We start from the raw sequence: 23811 nt of genomic DNA on the forward strand, positions 1-23811 counted from the left end.
GCTTCTTGAATTAGTTCTTTCATATATTTTGGAAAAAATCAGCTTGTATACTTAAACGAAATTATTATTTTCTTTCCCATTCCCTGGTCTATAGCAAGATAATATATTTAAAAATTTAAGTAGGAATACAAATCAGTATGATCTGAAGAAGTATTTTAAAATATTTTAATAATTTGAATAAGTTGACTATACATTCTGAATCTTTCTAACCTGTTTAACTGCCCGTTGTCTGAAACACAAGTTTTGAGCATCTTGTTTAATGTATGCTCTTCAATACTTTAACCAGAAGAGGGAGCTGTTAAATTTAAGCAGTGAACTTGCTTTTAAACCATGACAAGATCAATTGCATATTTTGACACGGACTAAAAGAGAGCATGTAAGAAGAAACACTAAAACGTAACATATTCACCTAGTAGAAGATCTTAAATGCTGTCTTTGCTTTCTTGTTTTCTATAAGCTAGAAAGCTTCACCTTTATGACTGAATCACGACTAGAAGCTTCAGTATAAATATTTAATGTGGCAGAATTGGAGCTACTTTAAAATTTATGACTTAACGTTTTTATCTCGGATAATGTAATTTTATCTTAGCCCATTTTTTCCATACAAATGTTCAAATTAAAAAATTGTAAAACAAATAACCAAGCATTTGGGAAAAATTGAAAAGATCTGCTTTAGCATTCTAAGACAGAATATGTTTTGACTTTTCTTCCATTATGATCGTTTTTTCTATTTATACTATAAAACATTAAAAAAAGTAGAGGTATAAGAATAAATTCCTTTCTATTAGTTCCTTAGTGAAATAATCATATCATTTCTTTCTCTGACATTTCTCACTTGCTTAGGGAAATGCCAGAATCGTACTATGCATACATGAAGTTTTGAAAACCCTATTTTATGGAAATATAAAGGTTTATGCCACAGCTAGCAGGAACCATACCACTAGTAAAGGCCTACATACCTAAGTCTGTCAGGAGATAGGCAACCTTTTCATATACCTAAAACAAAAATAAGAGATGGTGTAAGTATAGCACATCCTGTCTGTTGTGATGTCAAATCCAGAATGAAAACAAGCATCAAAAGCATAGGTGTTCTGGTGCCCTACAGCATCAAGGTATCTGGACAAAGAAGAGAGGGCGATGTCGTAGCTATGTGTGGATGTATAGTTTCCTATAAAGACTTCATTGAACTACTTTAGTCCCGTTCTCTTTATCCATGTAAATGTATGTATGCATGTAAGTATATGCATTAAATATACAATAAAGGTAAACTGAGAGCCAATAAATCAAGAGAAGTGTTCAGACATCAATGGTTCTCTTAATGAACAGTTAGATGCTTATCTTCATCTTCAGGAACAAATCTATGTGATTTAAAAGCGGGCAAAAGCCTTTGCACAACACAATTTTCCGTTGCATGAACGTGCATGCTGGTGATAATATCAGCGTCCTGCTGAAAACTTCCTTATCTGTCTACATATTGACTATCTCCAGTCTTTATTTTAAATGACACTTAGCCCAAGGTAGTTATCAACTCTGAAAAGTATTTCCTTAAGTATTTACTATTAACAGCAGTTATTTTCAATAGCTTTGGAGTGCTTGTTCACTTGAATGCACTTTTTATGACTTAGAATTATCCTATATAATAACAGAAATAAATACATGACAGTCTGTTTTGAAGAATGTTTTCTTATTGCAGTGAGTGCGCAATCTCCTTAGCAGAATTAACAGCCACTGTTTGCTGTGCTATTATTCCTTTTTACCTGTTTGTGCCTGCACGGGAATAGAAAAATGATAAGTTATATTGCAGTTGAAGCAATAGAGTTTATATCAATGTACGTTGTGCTACCATAGCATATGATTAAACCCGTGCTGCTACGTGACAGGAAAAGCTTAAACCAAACTCAGGTGTCACAGTGATTCTAGGACTGTGCAACACTGATATCACAGCTGCACTTTAAATAAGAAATGGAAGAATTCAAAGTTATCAATTAAAAAAAAACCAGAAGGAAAATTCTCAGGCAAGAAAATAATGTAGTTCCATTTAGAGAAGAGATGTATTGTAAAAGGTAATGTAAAAAACAAAACCGCAAATGTAGGAAGCAGTAGTCTGTACCACTGTGACTTGGGGATATAAGCAAAGATGTGTAGTGACAAAGTAGGCATTAGAGAAAAACATTGACATAGTATTAGAGGAAAAACCCCTGAAATACTAGCTTCAGGCACCGCCATATGAATAAGCAAGAACATGTATATATCTGATATACAGTAAGCTCAGTAACCTTGTAAAAATTACTCTTTTAAAGTAATCCCTCCTTTAAAAGAAGACTTACAACATTGAGTGACATGATGATCATAAAATTGATACAGACTCCAGTTCCAGATGTTGCAAACTGCCAATACTTCTTGATGAAATACCACTTGAAAGAAGCAAACTGTTCCATGGCTACCAGACGATACACCACAACTGCAAACACTGCAGTGAGGACCAGTGAAATCTACAGGTAAGTATTTATGAATAGAGATATTAGAACAAAATAAACCATATCTGAAAGAATTTCCACCGACTTAATAAATTAACAAGTGTTTTAAAGATTGCCATTTGTTTTGGTGAGCAGACTTCGAGAGAATGAAAATACTAGACTGATGAATTAAAACATTTCTTTACTGTTCTTTTGCAATATAACTATATTACACCTTTTAAAAGAAAGAGATCCATAAGCAAGCAGTAAGACAGACAATCAGTTTTGCCTATATTATGTAAATCCACTAATCTTAATGAATGCACTCAGGACTTGCTTTACTATTTACATCAGATTAAGATTAAAGGCTACAATAATTCCCATATTATTAAACATTACCATGAAGAATATTCCTGAGACAGACACCATCAGTCGACTGAGCTTATCAGGGAAAGGCTGAAAAGGTTCAGGTTTTCCTGTGATGGGATTTACTCTTTCCACTTGGGAATATTTAGCTTCGAACTGGGGGCGCAGCTCTTCCTGGAATGACAGGGTAGATTTCATTTGTTGTACTACATATTTCACTGAAGTAACAAAACCTAGACATGTATGTGGTCTAAAGTAGGAAATCTATATTGATACAAATTCTTTTTTATAATGCTCCAACTCAAATATCCAAATAATTTGCTCTTTTGAAAATCCTTGGGAACAGTGCCAGGGACGAACAAGGAACAGAAACCGCAGGAGCCTTCCCCACTATGTGAGGGTATTAAGAGGATCATGGGTCATAATACTGACTTGAACACTAGCTTCTCTGCAGAAATTGATAAGAAAACTTGAAATTGATGCCAGTTATGATGGTGCTTTTTGTGATATAAAACCATTTATTAAAAGCCACCAGCTTGTATCTACACATCTATGGAAAGCTATAAAACAAGTAATGGTAAAGTCTGTATTGACTTAGACTGCAGTTAAATCACTGATATAGTTAAATTATAGCTATGTTCACTAATGATTTATGAAGTAAAGTAATAGAATAATTTTATTATTGCTGATGCTGATAGCAGAATGTTAAAGGATAAGTTATGCCTCTCAGAAGGATACAAAATCTAGTTTCTGTCCCTTTGCTTGTCTTGGTCCTGTTTTTAGGCAGGATTAGGAATTTCCTGTACAAGAAGCCATAGAATTGAAAGCCATCTGTGCTGATATCAGTAGTAGCTCCTGTCCTCTGTACGGGCAGTATTTCCACTCAATTTTTCAAAGGGTACTTTTAATAAATGTAGAATTATATTTGGAATTATAATGCAAGTTGCAGACTTGTATAGTCTCAAGTGTACTTGTTTGTTTTGCAACTAGTGTTATAAATACAAATATAATCTGAATGACAAATTCAGATTACTGGCATACAATATGTAATCATATTTACACTTAAATCACACTGACAGCAAGATTTACAGGTTAATTCTGTCTAGTCTTACCTCTTCATCTTCCCAGTCTATGAGGTCCCAGTCATAGGTTAATACAGCTCTCCGTCTTTTCCAAAACTCTAGAAAGACTGTAGCTGTGGAAATCAACTGCATTTTAATTATGGAAAAGAAAGAAAAAAGGCCATGCAGATCTCAAGAAAATCAGCAAAATGTAACATGATAACTGTCATTAGCCACTTTCTGTCTGTTTTCCCCACAGAATCTGAAAACTATGAGTAACTTCAGGATAATCACTGTTAAAATTGGAACACTGTTTTACAGTATTTATCTAAGAATCATTTTTTTTTGCTGTCTGCTATATCTGTACAGACATAGGTACCTGTCAATATGAGACACTGCCATCCCTTTTAGACCATCATTTTGCTTTCAATTTTATTCAAAATGTAGATGATTTAAAATCTCTTCTTGAAGAAACAAGGATATGCATACACGTAATTTTATTGAAAACATATATGGTTTAAAATCTTTCCTTGAAGAAACAAGGATAGGCATACACAATGGTATCTATTAATAAAGAGCTAAATTATGATCTCATTTTATTCGGTTTGAATCAACACAACCTCACTTCTTTCCCAGCTATACCAGCTTTATACTGAAGTAGCTTCATTGGTAAAATATGTCTTTAAACAAGTATTTCTAATCTGTGTGTGAGATCATAATCAGATTCTCCCCATACTTAGTGTTTTCGGTAGGTCGTATACAAATTATTACAACCAGTAAATGACTCCAAGTTTCCCAAACACTGTAGTTTGCACTGAGGGTAAGACACCTTGTTTTAGTGGGATTCCTGACAAAATGCGGGATTGTCCAATCGTTCCCTGTAAAACAGTGATTTCAAATAGGGCGTGAGAAAATTTGCTTCCTTCTGGCAAGCCAACTGATCAGAAGGAGGATTTCTAACTCAAACTGAACAGGATAGTCTCACATTCCTACCTTTTTCTATACTTCTGTACTATGCTTAAAATCTTACTGGGTTTATATATATATATATTATATAGCTATCATCATTTTAGATATAAATATATGATTTATCCATATACTATATTAAACCACAACGACTAGAAGTTAGCAGAAGCTCACCATACCACTACCCATAAATAATGGATGGCTGAATGAAAGGAACTCGTCCCTGAATATTATTTCTGGTAATATGTTCTTTTATTCTTCCAAGCATGGATCTTGTCTTCATCACAGATTTCATTTAAGTTTCGGATGCTCCTAACAAGGACAGCATACAGCTCTCCTATTTAAGCAGCAGTGGGGTTTGCACTTAAGTAATCCAAGGGTGAAACAACCTTTTCTCACTGCCATTGGAAGTGCTATCACAACCAGTGCAGCGCAAGACTCAGAACCATTACAGAAGACATCACCTTGCGAGAGAAATCCCTTCCTGACACGCGAGGACTCAGGAGCAACCTAAGGCCATGCTATACACAAAACAAGCAATACTTTTCTCATGTGACCAAATAGGAGAAATACAACACATTCTGCAAAACACGGTGTTGGGTGTTCCTCTGCCTGTCCGGCTGCGGTAGGAAGCATGCCCAAGATATCCGCCAGCCCTGTGCCAAAAGTGGTAATTCTGTAATTGTGCAAATGAAACAATTCACTTAGTTACACTCAAAGGTAATAGAAGTTAAGGAAGTGGCCCAATTATCAGGAATAAAATAATGAGTTTTAAATCCTACTGACTTAAAATACCTGAATCAGAGAAACTGAAACCAAGCAATTGAACTAGTGACTTTTTTAATCCCCAGTACCATTACTGAAGAAAAGAATGAGGAAGGGTGGACTACTGAAGTACACGCAACTTTTTTGGACTGGGAAGTATTTTAGCTTGTGTAAATATCCGTTGAAGTTTTGGAAATAAAATGAGGCAGTTGTGGTCCAGAAGTAATACTAGACTGTGGACAAATGGTGTCCTCAGTTGAATATACACTAATCTTATAATGATATATATTTTGTTCTGTCTGTCCCCTAAGATTTGGGATACCTTGCTTATTCTTTAAATCAACTGCCTCTCAGTTAAGGTTTTCAGGCTCTGGTATAGCATGAATAGTAGGCTCTAGTATAATATGAATAATAATAATAAATGATGTATTTTGTGTTATTTATGTACACGAAGCATTTGATAATGCAAAGATCAAGAAAATCATCCATCTAGATGAAGAGGTGAGGCCCAATCACTAACTATACCTGCCAACTAAGGCACCTTTTCCAGACTCACCTAAGCCCTTAAAAAATGATGCAATACTCTCTTTCACACAGTAGAATAGAATTCATGGTAATTTTGCTGTGCTTCAAGGCTACTGAGAAAATAGTGTCAAAAGCTGGAACTATATAAAAAGAAGCATGTTGAAAAAAAAGAAAAATTCACAAAACTTCTCTTGCGGTGTAAACTTCTAGTCTAAATGACAGTGAAAAACCATCAGAATTTTGAAATTCAAATATTTGTCCAGTTCTACAGAAGGCCTGGATCCTTCCTGGCTTGCCTTTATTTTACTCTATCACACTGCTAACGCCACCTGTCCCTGATTGCTCTCCATGCAATCGAGTCCTAGTTGCTAGGCTCTTCTTAGTGACTCATCTCTTACCCTGATCTCCCAGCTCTGAAAATGCTAAGCCTTGACTTTTATCAATTACTTCTGTAGAAAAACAAGACATAAAGTAGATGACTAAGCCAACCATTTGAACATCAGGATGAGAACATTCATGTTCTAACATTGCTTTGACCTGGCAGGGTTTCTTTCTGCCTAATCCTGCCGCTCAAGAGCTCTGGATAATTTACGGTTTAGAGGGTCACACACAAGCCTCCGGTTTCCTACAGAAAACATTATCTGTTGCCTCCCCTGCTTTTTCCCGGGCACGCTGCTTCCCACTTTATAGCTCCAATTGCCACCCTGAATTTAAAATCCCATAATATATGGTGTACTTCCTTTTTTTGTCCAGCATTTTGGTATAGACCTGCTCATTTAGGGATTTGCTATTCAGTGCTCTGCAATACAGTCTGCAGTTCTGCCCGTTGTACACTTCCAAAAGTTTCTTTCAATTCTTATTTAAGTTACCTTACGTTTACTGCCCTTACACTGCCAGTACTTGCACTGATGAAGAACCAAAATCTCTAGGCAAGTGCTTTACACAGTTCTTAATCATTCAGAAGACAAGCAGGGTGATGTTTGATGGTTAAGACAGACAGGAAAGATTGGTTGTGCATTGATATAATCTTAAGTAAAACAGGAGTTTGACATCGTCAAGAAGAAGAAATGATGAATGGCTGCTGTTAAATGCTATGGAAGGAAAGAAGAGAGCAGAGAAAGAAAGAAACCCAAACAAAACGAAGAACCCAGAGAACCCAAGACTATTATGTGAGCACATCCCTTCCGAATGTTTTAGACGAGTCACTGTGTCAAAATGAATCCTGTGTTTATTCCCTAAAAAATTATGGCCAAGAGGATTTTCAGTAGGGAGCTAGGGGACTGTCTCCACTGCCCCTCTGCAGAGTTTGGCCATGGCCAGCCAGGCCCCTTCTGAATACTCTGCTCAATTACTTCTTCAGTTTTATTCAGTCGGACTCCTTTACAGCAAAGCTATGCAATAAAACCAGTTCTACAGAATTGGTACCACACCTGCTACTGAGACACACTCTTCAGAATTGAAGCTGCCACTTAATAAATACAGGTTCTAGCTGAATGACAGCTTAGTCTCACCTCCCGCTCCTGAAGTACTCTGAACCACCTTGCCTCCATATGGCCACAGCTCTGAATCTGTTCACACTCAGGCTCGCTGCTGGAGGTTTTGCCTTCCAGGAACAGTGGGCCAGCACTCAGCGCCAGCACCGTGCAGGTGTACCTCACTTAGCCAAGAACTGAGTCACAAACAGCATCTTCCATTAGGTGTCGAGTCACTCAGGTAAACAGTTTTTACTTTTCCTAACAGATGAATTAAACTGCTAACAAATAGAGAGAGAGAGAGTGAGAGCACACACCTTCCCAAGCCCAATGCCAAGGGCAGCACTAGAGGGGTATGACTTTCATACCACTGTAATAGATACATTTTAAGAGGACTGCAGCCTATATATTTAAGGTCTTGCTATTATCAAATATTATATATCTATTCAAATAACCTTTCTTTTTAAAAAACTATCAGAAAGGCTTCTCAGCACCATAATGTGTGCATGCTGGTGTGAAGTATACTGTTGACCCTAGTATATCACTTGGCATTTGGTTAATGCTCCATGAGATCCAAATTTGGACACACATTTGTGGTGCTTGTTTTCAGATCTCATGGTCAATCTGTTGGATGCATGGCCACCCAGACACAGCAATAAATATGAGTTGGAAGCTTATTGATACACACTGCAGAGAATGCTAGATTCCAAAGAAAACCAAACCCACAGTATCAGACTCTGTCCTCCCTCCTCTCACAGACCACCCCACCTCATGCCGCACAAACAATTTACTTCCCCAAAAGGGATATTAGAGAGGGTAGAACTTGATCCACTTCACAGAAAACCTTCCACTTGTCCACTGCAGTATTTTCAAGAAAACACCACTAGTTGCTCCCATATAAACACCTCCTGTATATGCCATATCCTCAGCACTTACCTCAAGGATAAGTTATGAAAGAGTATTTGCACTTGATTCCTTAAAAATTTGAAGTGGAAACAGATAACAACATCATGGCATTCCACTCAAACAGTCACACCATATTGAAACATTTCTGAGTCGCTCTTCACCACATACCAGACTAGAATAAATATACATTAAGAATTAAAGAATAAAAAAAAATCATGTGTTGACGAGATCAGCATATTAAGGTATATATGATATGCCTGACTTCCTCATTCTTTCTTTAATCCAATATTGTTTGTATAAAACCTGAAGTGAGGAGTAAGAGTTGTAACACTCAGATCCCTAGCTAGTTATGTATTCCAAAGTAAAAATTAATGACATCTGACAAATTCAGAAAATTTGCATTTAGATTTTTATCTTAAATTCTTGCAACTGTGAACATATTTGGAGATAGGATCAGACCCATTTCTAGCAGCACGTTTTGCTTAACAGAACTCATTTTGCTGCTTTAGTTGGTAGAAGATATGCCTTTTCCTGTTTTCATCTCACAGAGTGTACCGTAGGAAACTCTGTGATAATAAGAAGCTATCTTTTGTTAAATTAATAGTTGCATAGTACACGGAACAATAGTTTCTATAGTTTACAGAAAACAGTCACCCTTCTGAAATACCAGTGCAAAGACTTTCAAAGGATTAAGCAATATGCACTGCCTACCCACTTTACCATAAATACTGCAATTTCTGTGGGCTCTCTAATGACAGAGCTCAGTCACGAGAGCAGCGAAGTCGGTCAGGCTGGTACCAGACGTGCCGGTGCGTGCGGCGAAGGGCTGCCCCAGCTCACCTCGCCTCGCCTGTACAGCACGTTCCTGACCGGCGTCTTACACTGTCGCCACGTTTATTGGACCTGCGCTCCCCTCTTCCCACCAGACTAATTGCACCCTGGGCCATAGCAGTATTTCAACAGGTTCTTGCGTATTTTGTAAAGCTCAAAGGTAAGTCTGAGGGGGTTTTTTTATGTGTATTAGTGGATCTGATTAATAATCATAGTGTTCTTTTATACAGCGTTTGGCAATCGGTGCTGTTGTAGCCAAATTCTACTTAGAGTGTATTTCTGAGAAAATAATTGAAAAAAACCCCCATTTTGTGATTCAAACATTAAAGCAGAGAAGTAGCAACCATAAACAATGGCAGTATTTCACTCAAATTCATACTTTTCTTTAGTGGGTATTTATGCTCCTTACCAAGCAAGTATAGAATTTCTCTCAGAGTCAGTTCAGAGCCATTTTAAGTGCAGGGGGTGGTGGTGGTGGTGAAGGGAAGCATTTTGTGTATGCTACTTTATACCAAATTTCTGTAAGGAAACGTATTGCTACATTGTTATTGCTTCTGCTGAGTTTAGTTATACTGAAAATGAACAGGAAATACACACTTATGAAGCTCAGCCAGTGTACTTACACTTGTCAGGCTGCTAGCTAGGAACAGAGGGGAAAAATTAAATTAATTATAGAATACAATTCATATTTATATTCCTCCTTATAATTCATTACAAACTTACAAATTATTTTCTCAGTACAAAAATTAAAATATATTTAAGCTTGAAAATTTAATATTCATTGCTCATTAAATAGAGAAGTATCTCACCCTCGGAAAGCAATCCAAAATTTAGAGCGAAGAGCAAAAATCCAACATGTTTCTGGGACCATCATTTGCTGTTATTTCTTTCTGAATTCTAGAAGAGTAATTCTCTATATGTTGCTTTATATTTGTTCCATCTATTTTTGGATCACTGATGTAAAGGTAAAAATAATCTGCTTTATGTGGCTTAAAAAGCGTAGCAAGTGTGAAAGTTCTGCAAATACGAACATGTTACTCCAGACCACAAGAAAGAAAGAAGTGCCATTAATAATTTGCTTATCATGTCACTGTTTAGTACATAAAGTACTTTCTAATTACTCCTGTAAGGGAGGGAAACGGTGCAAGGTTCAATTTATTGGTATGCAAAAGAATGTCCTTTGAATTTATAGTTCTGAAGATTGTATTATCTACCCAGAAGAAGTAGTTGAAATGATTGTTTTCTTGACAGTTGCAAAGATTTTGCAGACATTACACCTACCACTGGCAGCTGCTGGGTTGTGTTCAGGAAATACATGTTGCAGTTACTTTATCATGCCAAAAATCTATTTTTAAATACTTAAAATACCACTAGATATACATTTATATGAAAATCACCATAAAAGAATTTATTAGGACATTTTTTTCTGTGTTGCAGAAATATTCAGCGCAAATCTGAGCCGTTTAAGGAAAACACAAAGCCAGATGCAGTATCAATGCAACCTTCGTGGTGAAGTCCATAGACCCAGGGGAGGTTGATATGAATGGAACCAGGGCTTCACCCAGAGTGTAGGTGTGCAGATGTACATGTATGTACACTAGCAGCTTCATATTGAATACTTTCTGCTGTAAAGCAACTTTAATCTTCATTAATTACAGAATAACAAGGGGTTTTGAAGCCTTTTTTCAATTTACTTCAATTAAAAGAAAGAAGTCTGTATGATATAGAATCACAAACTCCTCGACGTGGCTGTACCTACATTAGTATTTTAATCCACATTCAGAGTGTGCTTTTAAAGTCTCCTGACCATCTCCACTTGTTGCCCTTTGGCTTACACCACTGGGCACTCCTGTCAGTAAGCTAAGTGATGTACTCCAGGAGTAGCCTAACATAGGCCAGCTCTAAAGGGTCCTCAGTCAAACGGAAGAGATTGTGGCAAGTTCAGAGTAAACCCCCTCCAGAAACGCGTCAAGAGTGAGTATCAAGCCCTCAGCACCTCTGTGGATCACTTGCAACTGGGCTACACATTTTCCAGTATAGACACAATCAGCGCATACTCAGGTTCACACTGGAGGGCCATTTTTATGGGAAATTGCATTCACACCTTGGTGAATTCCTTGAATAAGGGCCACTACATCTCTTCATAAAGCCATACACTGAAGGAGAAATTTTACCCTTCCCCTTTTTGGAGTTGGCTTTTGTTTTCTACCCAGCTGTCATAGGTCTCATGAAATTTGACTCTAGCAGCACAGAACCAAAGGCAAAGTGCAAAGTCACTGAAGAAACATGGTGGTGACCATCCTATGTAAACCCCTCTTTTTTTATGCTAAAAAAGGGTAGAGCTAATCTAGGTAACTGAACTGCAGCCTAATCCCACACTGATGTTGTTTCTACTCACTTCAGGCTATGCCTACTGCACCGATTTCCACTGAGCTAGTACCGAGTAACGTGAATACCAGTGAATCAAAAAGCGAGACCTTTTTTTTTCCATTAATAATCTGTTCATAGCTTCCTTATACACTTACTCGACCACCTAATTTAAGGTTTGGGCTCTTCTGCAAGTTTAGCTAATCTATAGCACTGCTGTTTTACTGCAATAGCAATATTTGCATATTAAGCTCTAAAGGCAATGAGTATCTTTGAAGAACTTCAGTGTTTTTCTAAACTGTATGAACATTAATGTTGCACTAGAAAAAGAAGAGTTCATTATTACACACAAAAGGATTTCCTGGAAGCAGTTCATCACAGCCTGAGAACTAGAGTACCCAACTTTCAAAGCAAGGAGGTATGGTTCGCTATGAGGAAGGTTACACAAGTAAGCCAATCAGAAAAAATGACAAAGAATTTGTTCAGCAAGGATGTTGACTCCTTTGTACACTCTTCTTAGAATTAAAATTATAGTTAAAGTGAATTGAGCGTAATTCTCCTATGTAGTTTAGTTACAGTGAAGGGATAATGAGCAATATGAGCAAACCCACTTTGTTCACTAATGCCTATTAATACAAGGAAGGAAAGACCATGCCACTGAATTAAAACAACCATACTGTTAAAAGAAAGCATGTGTTTGACAACTTTGTAAAATACAACAGGTTTTTTTCTTCACTATTTTGCAGTTATTAGTACGAACAAATCAAAATCTAATATTCAGATTGCACAGCATTTCATAGTCATGTGGAGCCCTATCATTCAAATTGTAAACATAATCGGAGCTGATAACTGAACTCCAAAGGAGTTTTCTTTGGCTTGCTTGTTTGGGGTCAAAGTGGTTATCACGAGTTTGACTAATACTCAAGCAGAAGTTCTCTGTTTTATTTTTCGCTAAATAAGTAACAAATGTTTTCCAAGCATAGATCCTTCCCACCATATAACTGACCTTAACTTGGGAAATAAGCAGTGTTGAGAAACGGAATATATGTTAAAAAGCAGATTAAATGGCATTTTATAAATACACATGCATTTCAAGTAATGGTACCATCTTCTAACCATGATAGAAATAAGAATAAAGATAAAATGAGATACCTTGACAGGATATTTAATTATCGTCTACCCATTGATATAACATTACCCATAGCTGACTGCTATCTACTGTTACTGTACATGCACTTTCCATTGCTCTGACAGTGTTACATACAAAGAAGCTAACCTGGGGTAAATGCACAATTAAATAAAAAAAAAAAAACACCCAAACCAAAACCAAATAAAAGAACAAAAACAGCTCTCATCCCCCGCCCTCCCCCCAAAAAACCCCCAAACAAAACACCCATAGGAAAAAGCATAAGACGTAGGAGGGGAGGCTGATATGAAAGAAATAGTTCCTTTTTCCAGGTGTATATCTCCTTTCTTCAGATGGTAAAGTACCTACATACATGGACACCTAATTAAGTAATGATGCTGAAGATGTAACTTATTATACTTTTTATTGTGCTGTCACGTGAAAGGTTATGTGTGGGAGTTAAAAACTGCATGACCTCAACCTGTCCCATATGTAGAACCTCCCCCCCCGCCAAAACCCCACGGATATACTGAACAGCATACCTGCTACGATCACGTGACTTCAAGATGAGTTTTGCTCATCCTTCTCAATCTAACATTTGAAAAATTAATACATAATATACAGCTTCTAGTTTCCTATAGGAAAAGAAGTTTCCACACAAATTCAGCATCATCCATAAACCCCAGACTGATTTAGTTCTCACTTTGCTCCTGGCAGCATTCATATGATGCTCACTGCTCAGGGTCACAAAACATTATCCATCAACTTTCAGGGCTAGTTGCAACAATTATATTTCTTCACAAGGGAGCACAACTCTTTAGCATGCTCTTGGAGTTGCTGCCTGCCCAGAAAACATTGCCTCAAGCATGTCATCCAAATATGTATCATTACCTCATTCTATAGCAAAGTGGTTTTGAATTATTCCCCTCTGAATATGAGGCCTGTTTACAGAACCATGGCATTTTTTTGTGCAAAAAGCGTTTGTTGATCATCTATATCATTTTAGGTCATTAACACGCAGGGATGTAAAATTTTCAGCATCAACACATGGTAAACTAGTGAGATTTCTATAGTATTACACTAACTTTTTTACCAGCTTATTTGGGTCTTGACCAGGTAGCTTTGTTTTACAAAATAAAATAATGGACAAAAGTGAATTTCTTGCAGGTTCTGTATATAACAAAACAAACTTTGAAGTCAACACCATGCAACCCTCCTGTGGAATGATTTTCATTTTTCTGCTTGTAAGGCTGCAATGGAACAAAAGCAATACCGAGGGCAGAAAAGTAAACGAAACAAATAATGGAAACAGCACAATTACAGACAACGATCGGTCTACAGTGCAACCAGCTTCACAGAGATTTGTTCTGCCTACGAGTACTGCCATAAACCCTCCTACCATCAGTCATGCTGCACCAACAACTGCCAATGCCAAAGAAAATGTGGCGAAAAGAACAGAGATGAGCAGTCGGCCAAACAGCACACCCCTGAGGTCCACTGATGGCACCACTTTATTTTCAAATGTCACTATGGTATCGAAAGATGGAATAAATAACTCTGCCACAAACTTCAACAGAATCCCAACGTCTTTTGCGACATTTACAACAATGGGTGACTTTTATGGAGTGACCAGAAGTGCTGCAGCTGCTTCTACTTCCACAGTGACACCAAGTAACTCCACAGTCACCTACAGTACCCCTTTAGCTGCGACACTCCCCAGTGATAACTCCTCAATCAACCCCGCTGCATCATCCCCCACCAGTATCGCTCTGACATCACCCATGGTGAAGCAGGACAGTCCTACGCCAAACTTCAACCCCATTCAGCAGACAACAGAGCTGAATCATAATTTCAGCAATTCTACTCCATCATCTAATTTAAACGATGCCAATGAAGGTAAGCATCCAACTAAAGTCCAACTGGTTTAATAAAATCATAATGCTGAACTAAAACCTTTTTTTTCATTGAACAGGAGGCTTTATAAGATGTATGAATTAATAAGTGACCTAGTACAGACTAAAACTAAAACTCACTCAAAATAAATATTTTTTAATATTATGTGCTGTTTAGTTGTTTGTTTAACACTTCCAAGAGTGGGGGAACCTAACGACAGGTACTGCCCATTCACACTGGAGTGGACCTTCAAAGCAGATGTGTAGAAATAACATTTGTAACATGTAACATGTCAACTTATTTAAGTTCAGAAACTTTTGTAACCAAAGATGACTTCTTATAAATACTTCCAAAGGAATTACTCATTAAGCATTTAATTATCAAGTTGAGTATGCGTGGGAAAACAATGGAGCATAAAACTGTCATGGCACATCTCTATCCCGCTGTTCTGAATCAGGTCTTTGGGAAAAGAAAAGGGAAGATCAAAAGAGACAGTAATTTTTTGCCATTAATTAGCTTTCAAGCTTTTAACACGGGACTGAAAGGCTTATCCATCATATCCAGTAGAGTACAGTTTGTACTAAGAACTGAAGGAGCATCAGACTTTCATGTTTCCAATCATAGCTCTAATAATTACAATGTACCTGATTTTTAGATAGTATGACTGAAAAGGAAGGGGGGAGGGAGAGCAAGTTCCAAGAAAACAGAATACTTTGAAGAAAAGTTTTAGGAAATCTGAGGAAAATCTTGGAGGAATGCAGTTATTCTGCTAACTGAACAGGTGCAGAAAGCATTACTGGATTTCTTACCTTGCATACTCAAAACCCGGTACTCTAAAACTTAATGACTTGAAATTCAGAGGCTGCAAATTTAACTGCAGGCTTAAATACTTACAAATAATTGCATTCAAAGAGTGATTACTGCTTATTTCTTTAAATAAAAGGATAGTGATTGAATCTGTAATTAAACCTGGAACCTTTTTATTTGACTAAAAACTCATTTAGCCGCCTTTTTTTTTTTTTTTTTAAACCCTCAGTTATTCCCTTGAAAATCAAGGATGGAGATGTCTATTTTCTTTTATAAAGGCAGAAAGTTTTTCTGCAGAGAGGCTGGTTTAGTCATAGTCTGCAAAATGTTTCAGACCCTTGGTGAAAAGTCTCACTCCACAAAGCCCTCGACTGCTACAAAGTGAGAGTGAAGTATCTGATCTTACAGATTTATTATTCTCATTCAACTGTCTCTTCTTTCTTTCTTTCTCTCCTAGACAAAACCAACAAAGGAGGAATGATAGTTGGTGTCATTGTAGGAGCCATTTTGGGATCTATATTAATTGGTCTGATTGGATATTTTATATGTGGTAAGAAAAGATCTGAGTCATTTTCCCACAGACGGCTTTATGATGATACAAGGAATGACCCAGGTAAGGAATAGCACAAGTGTTTTGCATAAGAACATCTTTTATTTCTACACAGAGCTGCTTAAGTAGTCTGGTCTTACTGAATTATTAGGAATTATATCATCAACTCCAGTCAAACTAGTTTTCAATTGACAGTACTTTATTATTTTTAAATTTTAGCTTAACCAATACTCCCCCTAACTCTATGTCTCCTCCTTACAAGTTATTTCTTTAATGTCTGAAATATCAGGAAATACTGTATCTAATATCAGTGAAGCTGTTCAAAGAATTGCGGGTGAATTCAAAACTATAAAAGAGCTCAAAACTACAAAAGAGCTCAAAAGCTCTCCTAAACTTTGATTAACTGAAAAAGGCTAGACTCCTTACTCATCCAACTTCAATTACAGAATGAGGGATGAAGCTATACCTGTTTTGAGGAGTAAAAATATTTTTAAGAGGTTTAAAAAGGAGATTGCTTTTGTCTACTCCATGAATATGTATAAACTTGTATTAAAGTGTAATCGCACAGTCTCCAAACATTTATATCATGTTCCTGGACTTTATTTTTAAATGTTTAAACAAACACTGAGAGGCTAAACACACTTTTTTCTCATATAAAATCAAATCAAAATAAAACTCTGGCAATACGCCCTTTCTGGCTTAAATGCAAGAGCTGAAAGCTGCCAGAACATCAGATTAGGAACTAGCTTTGAAAGTCGATCACCCATGTAGTGCTGAACGGGCACGGCTGGGAGGACACGTGTTATCTTCAGAAGATCATGAATCAGGGCCTTCATCTTTTGCTCACCCATACATAAAAAAGAAGTTAACTGGATTTAGCTGTGATGCACTGCTGAACTAAACCGCGAGATACCCAGTGTATGCAGATAAGAATCTTTCAAGCAATATATAAAAAATAATTACATTATCCTTTCAGTTCTCCACTTAGACAACTCACTTGGACCATACGATACGAGTTTTGGATGTGCATCATATGACAAAACCAGCACAGCAGACAAGGCAGAGGAAGACAACGCAGGGTGCTCATCCGATGGCATTCCTATGGCTGACATGACACCACCCCACCCTTCACCATAATGTTTGCTTCAGATTATACTCTCAACTGTTATCTACACACTTTCATTTTTTCCAAAAACAACATGGCAGCTGTTATCTTACCACCACTACCGTGCAAACAATGTTTTGGAAAGCAAGGGAAAAATCACAAGACACACTGATAGGCAACAGCTAGGGTCCAGTAGCACAGCATCAGTCTTCTACTTTGTAATCAAATGATCAACCTGTGGTTTTCCTGGAAGGATATTATACTTGCTTTCTTAGAAATAATATAGACAAATAGCACCCAGGTAAAATTCTGCCTTGTGTAACTTTGGTCAAGAATGGAGACATTGTAATAGAGCAAAATTTGACTAGGATTGCAAGGATATTTTAGTCTCAATACAAAAAAATCCCAAATTTAACTACCTTGAGGTGAAAATATTCTGTCCAAATATAATTTCTATCTGATAAATGACTCAGGACATTATTTTACCCACTCTACATTTGTGCCTTCCTCAGTGAATACGACAAAAATAATTAGATTTACTTGGATTACTAAGAGGTTGAAGTTTGCTGAGGAGAATGAAACTACTGAGTAACACAGACTACATTTAACCTTTGACTATGATGACACAATTAAAATCACTATCAAAGGGGAAAAAAAGAAGACAAGCTTCTATTCCTCTGTCAGACTAATCTGTTGTTTGCATTGCAGGCTAAATCTGTAGAAATGATGTAAAAGGTTTCGGTACAGGTTAGATAGAAGAAATACTTATCTTGACATGAAAGGAAAGGAATTATCTCTGCCATGTATATAGATATCCTAAAAAGCACGATCCGGTTTTCTCTAGCTAAAGAGTAAAATTATGGCAGTATAATGCAAATAATTGCATAGTTTATCTGTTTGCAATTACTAGACATGTCTAAATGGAAAGAAAGAAAGAACATGAAAAAGACATAGCTGTAAAGGCATAGAATAAACAAAATAAAGTGCAGAGAAAATAACTACTCACATCCGATACATGCCTGTTACTGTAACTCTGTTAAAATGCTTTATTTAGTGTGGAGACTGTGGATCATGTCGATGGAGTTATCTCACTAACTGGCTGTGAATGTTGCAATGTGGGTTTATCTGATATGTGAGAAAATTACACGCGCGCGCACACACACACACACCAGAGAGAAACAATGGCAGTCACACTGCAGATGAGTAAAACAGGCATTTATTTCAAAGATTAAAGAACTGAGTGCATATGTGCAGCGTTGCCATTCCTACAGGGTTCAGTCATGAAAACAGCACACTTCCCGTCAAAACCAGAACCTGGTTTCTAACATTGTACCCAGCACATTGGATAGCAGACTGAAAATCTGAGACACGTTCACCTATATTAAGTGAAAGTATCGCTCTGCTGCTTGAAATTAAGAAAAATGTAATGTTCGGCTTTCATCTTCCTTAGCACGTATTGTGCCATCTTTCCTGATAATGGTAAAGCAGTATCATAGAAGCAAAATTCCTCCTTACACTTGAACCTTGGCCTCAGATGAAAATGGAAAGAGCTGTCTCTAAGTAGAACTCAAAGATAGAGATGAAGAGATGCTAAGAAGCTACCAGCATTGTCTACGTCGGTACCATATAACCAAGTACAATGTATTTTAGGAATATATGAAACTAATTATTAGTAATTCCAAGGCTATGACAGCAAGATTAGGAGCCAATGAAGAAATATCACTGAGGCAAGCAATTAAAGTCTGCCCTTCAGCTATATTGTGTTAAATTTTAACAATCTAATTATAATTTTTGCATGTATGTGCATGTGCTTGTGTTGTCTATGTACCTCTTTGATGTTTTGCTGTTGTTTGTATATTGTTTTTTGCTTTTACCAGGACAGCCTCCAAAATTTGTGACATTTGTTCATCCTTCACTAAGTTAGAGTCATTAATGCTTATTCATGCATATTATATAAATAAAGCTGTTGTGTGCCCTTTGACTCTATTTAAAATTGTAAAGCTCTGGCTTGAATTCAGACAGTTGTATGTATGTGAACTGGTGTTATTTTCTCAGGGTTTACATAAACAAATATTTAAATTGGTAAAATCAATTATCTCTTGTTCTAATACCAGTCTTCCCTACTTTCCAGCAGCAAAATACTATTAGCTTCAGTGAAAGCTAATTCCGTCAAGCTGGAACCATTACATCTGTCTTGTATGGCACTATTACACTGACCTTCTAAGAGAGGCAAGACTGTTCTTGGTAACTCCAGTTCAACAGTGGCCTCTGTGGATATCACCCTGCTCGGCTTTGGGGCCCATGACATGATGCGTGTGATGTCAGAGTGAACATAATGAGATATTCAGACTGAGAATTTGAATATAAATATGTAAATTGCTGTAAGCACTTAACATCAAATCTTTCCTATACTTCCCTCTAATTAGCTCCCACAAAAACATTCTCATTTTTTGGTAAGAATTCTCTACAAGATGTGATTTTTATATTGACTCCAGATCAGTAAATTAACCTACATGTTTGCCTCTAAAAAGACTTCTGTATGCATGATATAAAATTCAGGCTTAAAGACTTTTAAGATGCTAAGGACAGTCATTACATTAATGATAAAAGGTATTATTTTCACCCACTACTAGCATAGAAATTGAAGTTGATGAAAACAGGACAAAAAAAAGTTTGTGTGACAAAATCATAATCCTTCTTTAAATTTTATGAAGAGCTATAATCTCTGTTTAACCAGTAATCATATCAAAGGGTCAGTTGAACTAAAAATACAAAACAAATAAAAATGTACTTACCCCAAATTGCCATGAAAATAGCAAAGAAGACAGTCCCTCCATTATCAAACAAATGTGTAACCTGAATAGAAAATAAATATCATCAGGAACAAATAATATTGCCACCTTATCTTTTACCCCAAAGAATCCCAGAGTACATAAGTGGTGGCAGAAACTAAAAGCTAAGCATTCTAATGAGAAGTCCTACTTGCATGTTTCTTCTACCAAGGTTTGTCCCACTCTGTCTTTCAGTATAACCTGAACTCTGGTTTTACAGACTGTCACTTCATGCATCTTCAGTCTATTTGTTTCACGACACCACGAGCTGCTCTGTCCATGTCAAGAGAGGCTAAAAATTCCTCCACGGTTCATCTCATATGCTGGGTCAAATTTAACCTCAACATTTTCTATTTTAAGGCTTTTATAAGCTTAAATAACTTCCGTCTTTTCACTTTTCTTCCTCTGTATATTACTTGGCCAATGTCTCTTTTGATTCCATTTTCTTCTCCCAAACTATCTTGCAATTTCTCTGCAGGTAAGAATAGTATATATTCCTTTTTATCCAGACATCTCAGCCTCTCAAATTGTTGACATATTCTCCTTCTTAAAAGGCTAGTGCCCCTAAACTCCAACAAAAATTAAATAAATTCTAACTACCCCCCTCCCCCCAAAACCTCCCCATAATTCTAAATTGTGCACTTAATTTCTCCACATGAATGCTCTCCTTTTTGTTGGATTTATCCCTATTTCACTCTTTGTTATAAGATTTTTTGGGCAGAACAGATATTCTGCTGCAAAGTCCAAGGCTTACCAATAGAAAATAAGTAATAATTAGTTTTTGCATGACTATGGATCACTCTCAGTATCTGAGTGGGTGAATTTGAAATCTCACTTATTATGAAAACATCACAATTTATATTATGAAAATCCAGAATTTCTAACATTCAAGCCATAATATGAAACAGTATTTAGGAAGCTGAAATTAAGATCAATGTTCTTCAACAGATTTAAGGGTGCCAATTTACAGCAACTTAATTTATCCAGGGATAATGGGCCTACATTTCTTCTAATGAAAGGTGGTTTAAGAAGTTGTTGAGCATTAGTAAGCAAAGCACAGGCTTCAAATTCCTATTAGAAAAAAAGCACAAATCATTATAAAATAATAGAGCAAACCAACTTATCATCAACACGCATCTGTTAGAAAGAGAATCTGAAGACAGAGGAAAAAGAAAAGTGTTGCAAATGGCTTTGATATGTATCATCCTAAACCATCCAGAAAATTCATGGTGATTTCCCACTCTTTGAAATAAGAAGAGAATGTCTTGAAATAGAATATTCTTGAAAAGTCTTTACTTTCATTGGTGTTACTCGATTGCTGACTTAAGGACCAATTTTTAAGCTCTTATCATGAAAAAACCCGTCCTTATGCCAATCGAAGGGCGCAGGTAACCATATTCAAGTTACTCTGGCCACCAGAAATGTTCTATACACGAGGTGTGCCGGGATGCTGGGGCTCACAGCCTGTCTTGGGCAGGTTACCTAACCCGCTCCTGGGAGAGCTGCTTGCTGCAAAGAGAACTCATCCTGCTGACAGATTTTCATTCTTCTAGAAGAGGCTGGCATTACTGCTTCTGCCTCACAAATTAAGAAAACTAACTCAGGAAAGCGCAAAAAGTTAATAGAAACAGTGTTGCTTGCCTCTATTTTATTTCTTATTGAGTAAAATTATTATAATATTGTGAGAATTTATTAAAAACACATACATTTTATCTGTATGTCAGTTCTGTTTTTCTTTTCTTTTTTTTAAGGTTCTGAAATGGGAATTGACTATTTGGTATTGGATATCAATAAATCCAATATGTTCCCTGCATGAATCATTCAGTGGGATCAGCTGTACACAGAAATATGTCTTTTGCTTTGTTTTTCTCTTCCTTCCATAAAGGAAAACACAAACCTAATGGGTATGAAACTGAAAATGTGAGAGGTGAACAAAAGCAGTACAATAAATCTGATGAACATTTTCAGTTTTGAATGCAGATCCGTTTGAGGATGTGATTTTGGATATTCTGCTCAGTAAAGAGTGCATCTTTCCAACGAAATACAAAATGAACCAACCAACCAAACCTAACCTAGCAGAATTAATGTTGCTACAAGTAGAAAACATGTACCTGGCTCCCGATCTAGCACTGCCTTTACAAAAAGTGTTTGGGTGAAAGTCTTTCAGCACCACACTCAATTAGAATTAAGATTTGACTGTCCTTAAAGGCTAAATATGTAGTCTGAGACTCTGTGTTGATCAGAGGCCTCTAAGCAGAGGTGAAATATTGTAGGACTCGGTGCTAGCCCGTCAGCATACCTGACTGATCATCATCATCATACAAGACTCCAGGCACTTCGACTCCACCCTGAATCAACACTCTGCCCTGGGGCCCGAGGGCAAGGTGTTCTGGGCGCAGGACCAGTCCCAAGAGCCCTGGTGCACCACCCTGATCACCCACAGATCAAAGAGTCTATTTAATGTGGACAAGAATGACAGCCTGGGCATTCAGCAATTCAGATTGCAACTCAGGTATTACCTGCCTTTCCCTTAAATTATAAACTTCACTTCAGTGTGACCTTTTTAAATGGAGATGGAATGAAGAGGGAGGGGATGAAATAAATGGGCAGTAACAAGAAGGAAAAAGGCATCTTTTGTATTTTGTCTCCAGCTTTACAAAAAACTTGGCAGAAAAAACATTTGAAGTACATGATTTTTCCGGCATTAGTTTGTTCTGTCCGAAGTGCTCCTGTAAAGGGAAACTTGGCAGACATTTAAGAAAGAAACCCTGACAACAATTTTAATAATGTGAAATATGAGCACAAGGCCTTATATAAATGAGGCAGGTCCCATGACATAAGCAGGTTTGGGGAGATAAACTTCACTTAAAGGAACACACTCTTCCTAATTAACTCAATGCTTATGTACTCGTATACAATGAACTATACGAATGAGTACAGATTAAAACACTTATTCCAGAATAAGGGTGCCGGTGCCCGGAATGAATCAGGAATAGCTTCCCTTGCATATCAGCTCTTTGGTTGTGTGGAAGGAAGACAGAGGAATAAGTTATGTTCCCACAACAACAAAACCAGAGGGAAACGCTGACGAGCTCCATCTCAGGAACAAGAAAGCAAGCAGGAAATGCCATTTTCTTTTCCCAGATGCCTTATTTTTAAATATATTTGTTCCACTTACTTACATTACTAACAGTGCTTCATAAAGTACAAAGGAGCATTTGATTTGAAATCAGATTGTAGTTTTCTAACATTACAGATTGTTTTCATTCACTAGTTTGGGTATAAACACAGTGGAAGTGCTGACACATGTTTGGGTATTTGCTACTCAACTTGAGCAACACAGTGGCAACCAGCAGGATCACAATCCCTGCTGGAAACCAGATGTTTCCTAGCAAGAGGGTAACGAGTGAAGATGCAGTGAACTTTTCTTTAGAGACAACACAGTGAGTGAAGGCATTACAGTTATAACCTCGGAGTTATAAAAAGCCTCATTGAGGTTTTTTTTTTATTTTTTCCTTTTTCTTTGCCAATTGAGTGGCCAGATGGTAATCCCATTCCTTCCCAAAGAGAAGTCTCTCTCTCCCCAGCTTGGGGGAGATCCAGAACAGACAAATCCTGAAAGGACACAATTTTTGGTTGTTTTCTGTGTTCCAATCTAAGGTTGATCAGTTTTTCAGGGCAAAAGCATTGGCAGGAAAAGTTGGGAGCTTAGGTGAATTTCAATAATAATTGCAGACATCAGAAAAGGGTGCCTGCGAAGATGAAATACGAGTGGTTACTGCTT

At 37.1% G+C, this 23811-nt stretch overlaps 2 protein-coding genes across 4 annotated transcripts in view; one reads left to right on the forward strand and one right to left on the reverse strand.

Moving 5' to 3' along the window:
* ANO3 (anoctamin 3) overlaps window positions 1-23811 on the reverse strand; it is a 216190-nt gene that overhangs the window by 17122 nt on the left and 175257 nt on the right. For all 3 annotated transcript variants that reach the window (XM_052811451.1, XM_052811450.1, XM_052811452.1), the window contains 5 exons: window positions 19992-20052; window positions 3935-4017; window positions 2856-2996; window positions 2328-2492; window positions 960-996 (listed from right to left, as the gene is read on the reverse strand). In XM_052811451.1, coding sequence (XP_052667411.1) covers window positions 960-996; window positions 2328-2492; window positions 2856-2996; window positions 3935-4017; window positions 19992-20052 — 487 coding nt within the window. The remainder of the gene's footprint in view (window positions 1-959; window positions 997-2327; window positions 2493-2855; window positions 2997-3934; window positions 4018-19991; window positions 20053-23811) is intronic.
* MUC15 (mucin 15, cell surface associated) lies at window positions 14026-19147 on the forward strand. The gene is made up of 3 exons (XM_052811453.1): window positions 14026-14737; window positions 15999-16154; window positions 17068-19147. The coding sequence occupies exons 1-3, from the start codon at window positions 14047-14049 to the stop codon at window positions 17226-17228; spliced, it is 1008 nt and encodes a 335-aa protein (XP_052667413.1). The 5' UTR covers window positions 14026-14046; the 3' UTR covers window positions 17229-19147.

Source organism: Harpia harpyja, chromosome 16, assembly GCF_026419915.1.
Source record: "Harpia harpyja isolate bHarHar1 chromosome 16, bHarHar1 primary haplotype, whole genome shotgun sequence".
NCBI lineage: Eukaryota > Metazoa > Chordata > Aves > Accipitriformes > Accipitridae > Harpia > Harpia harpyja.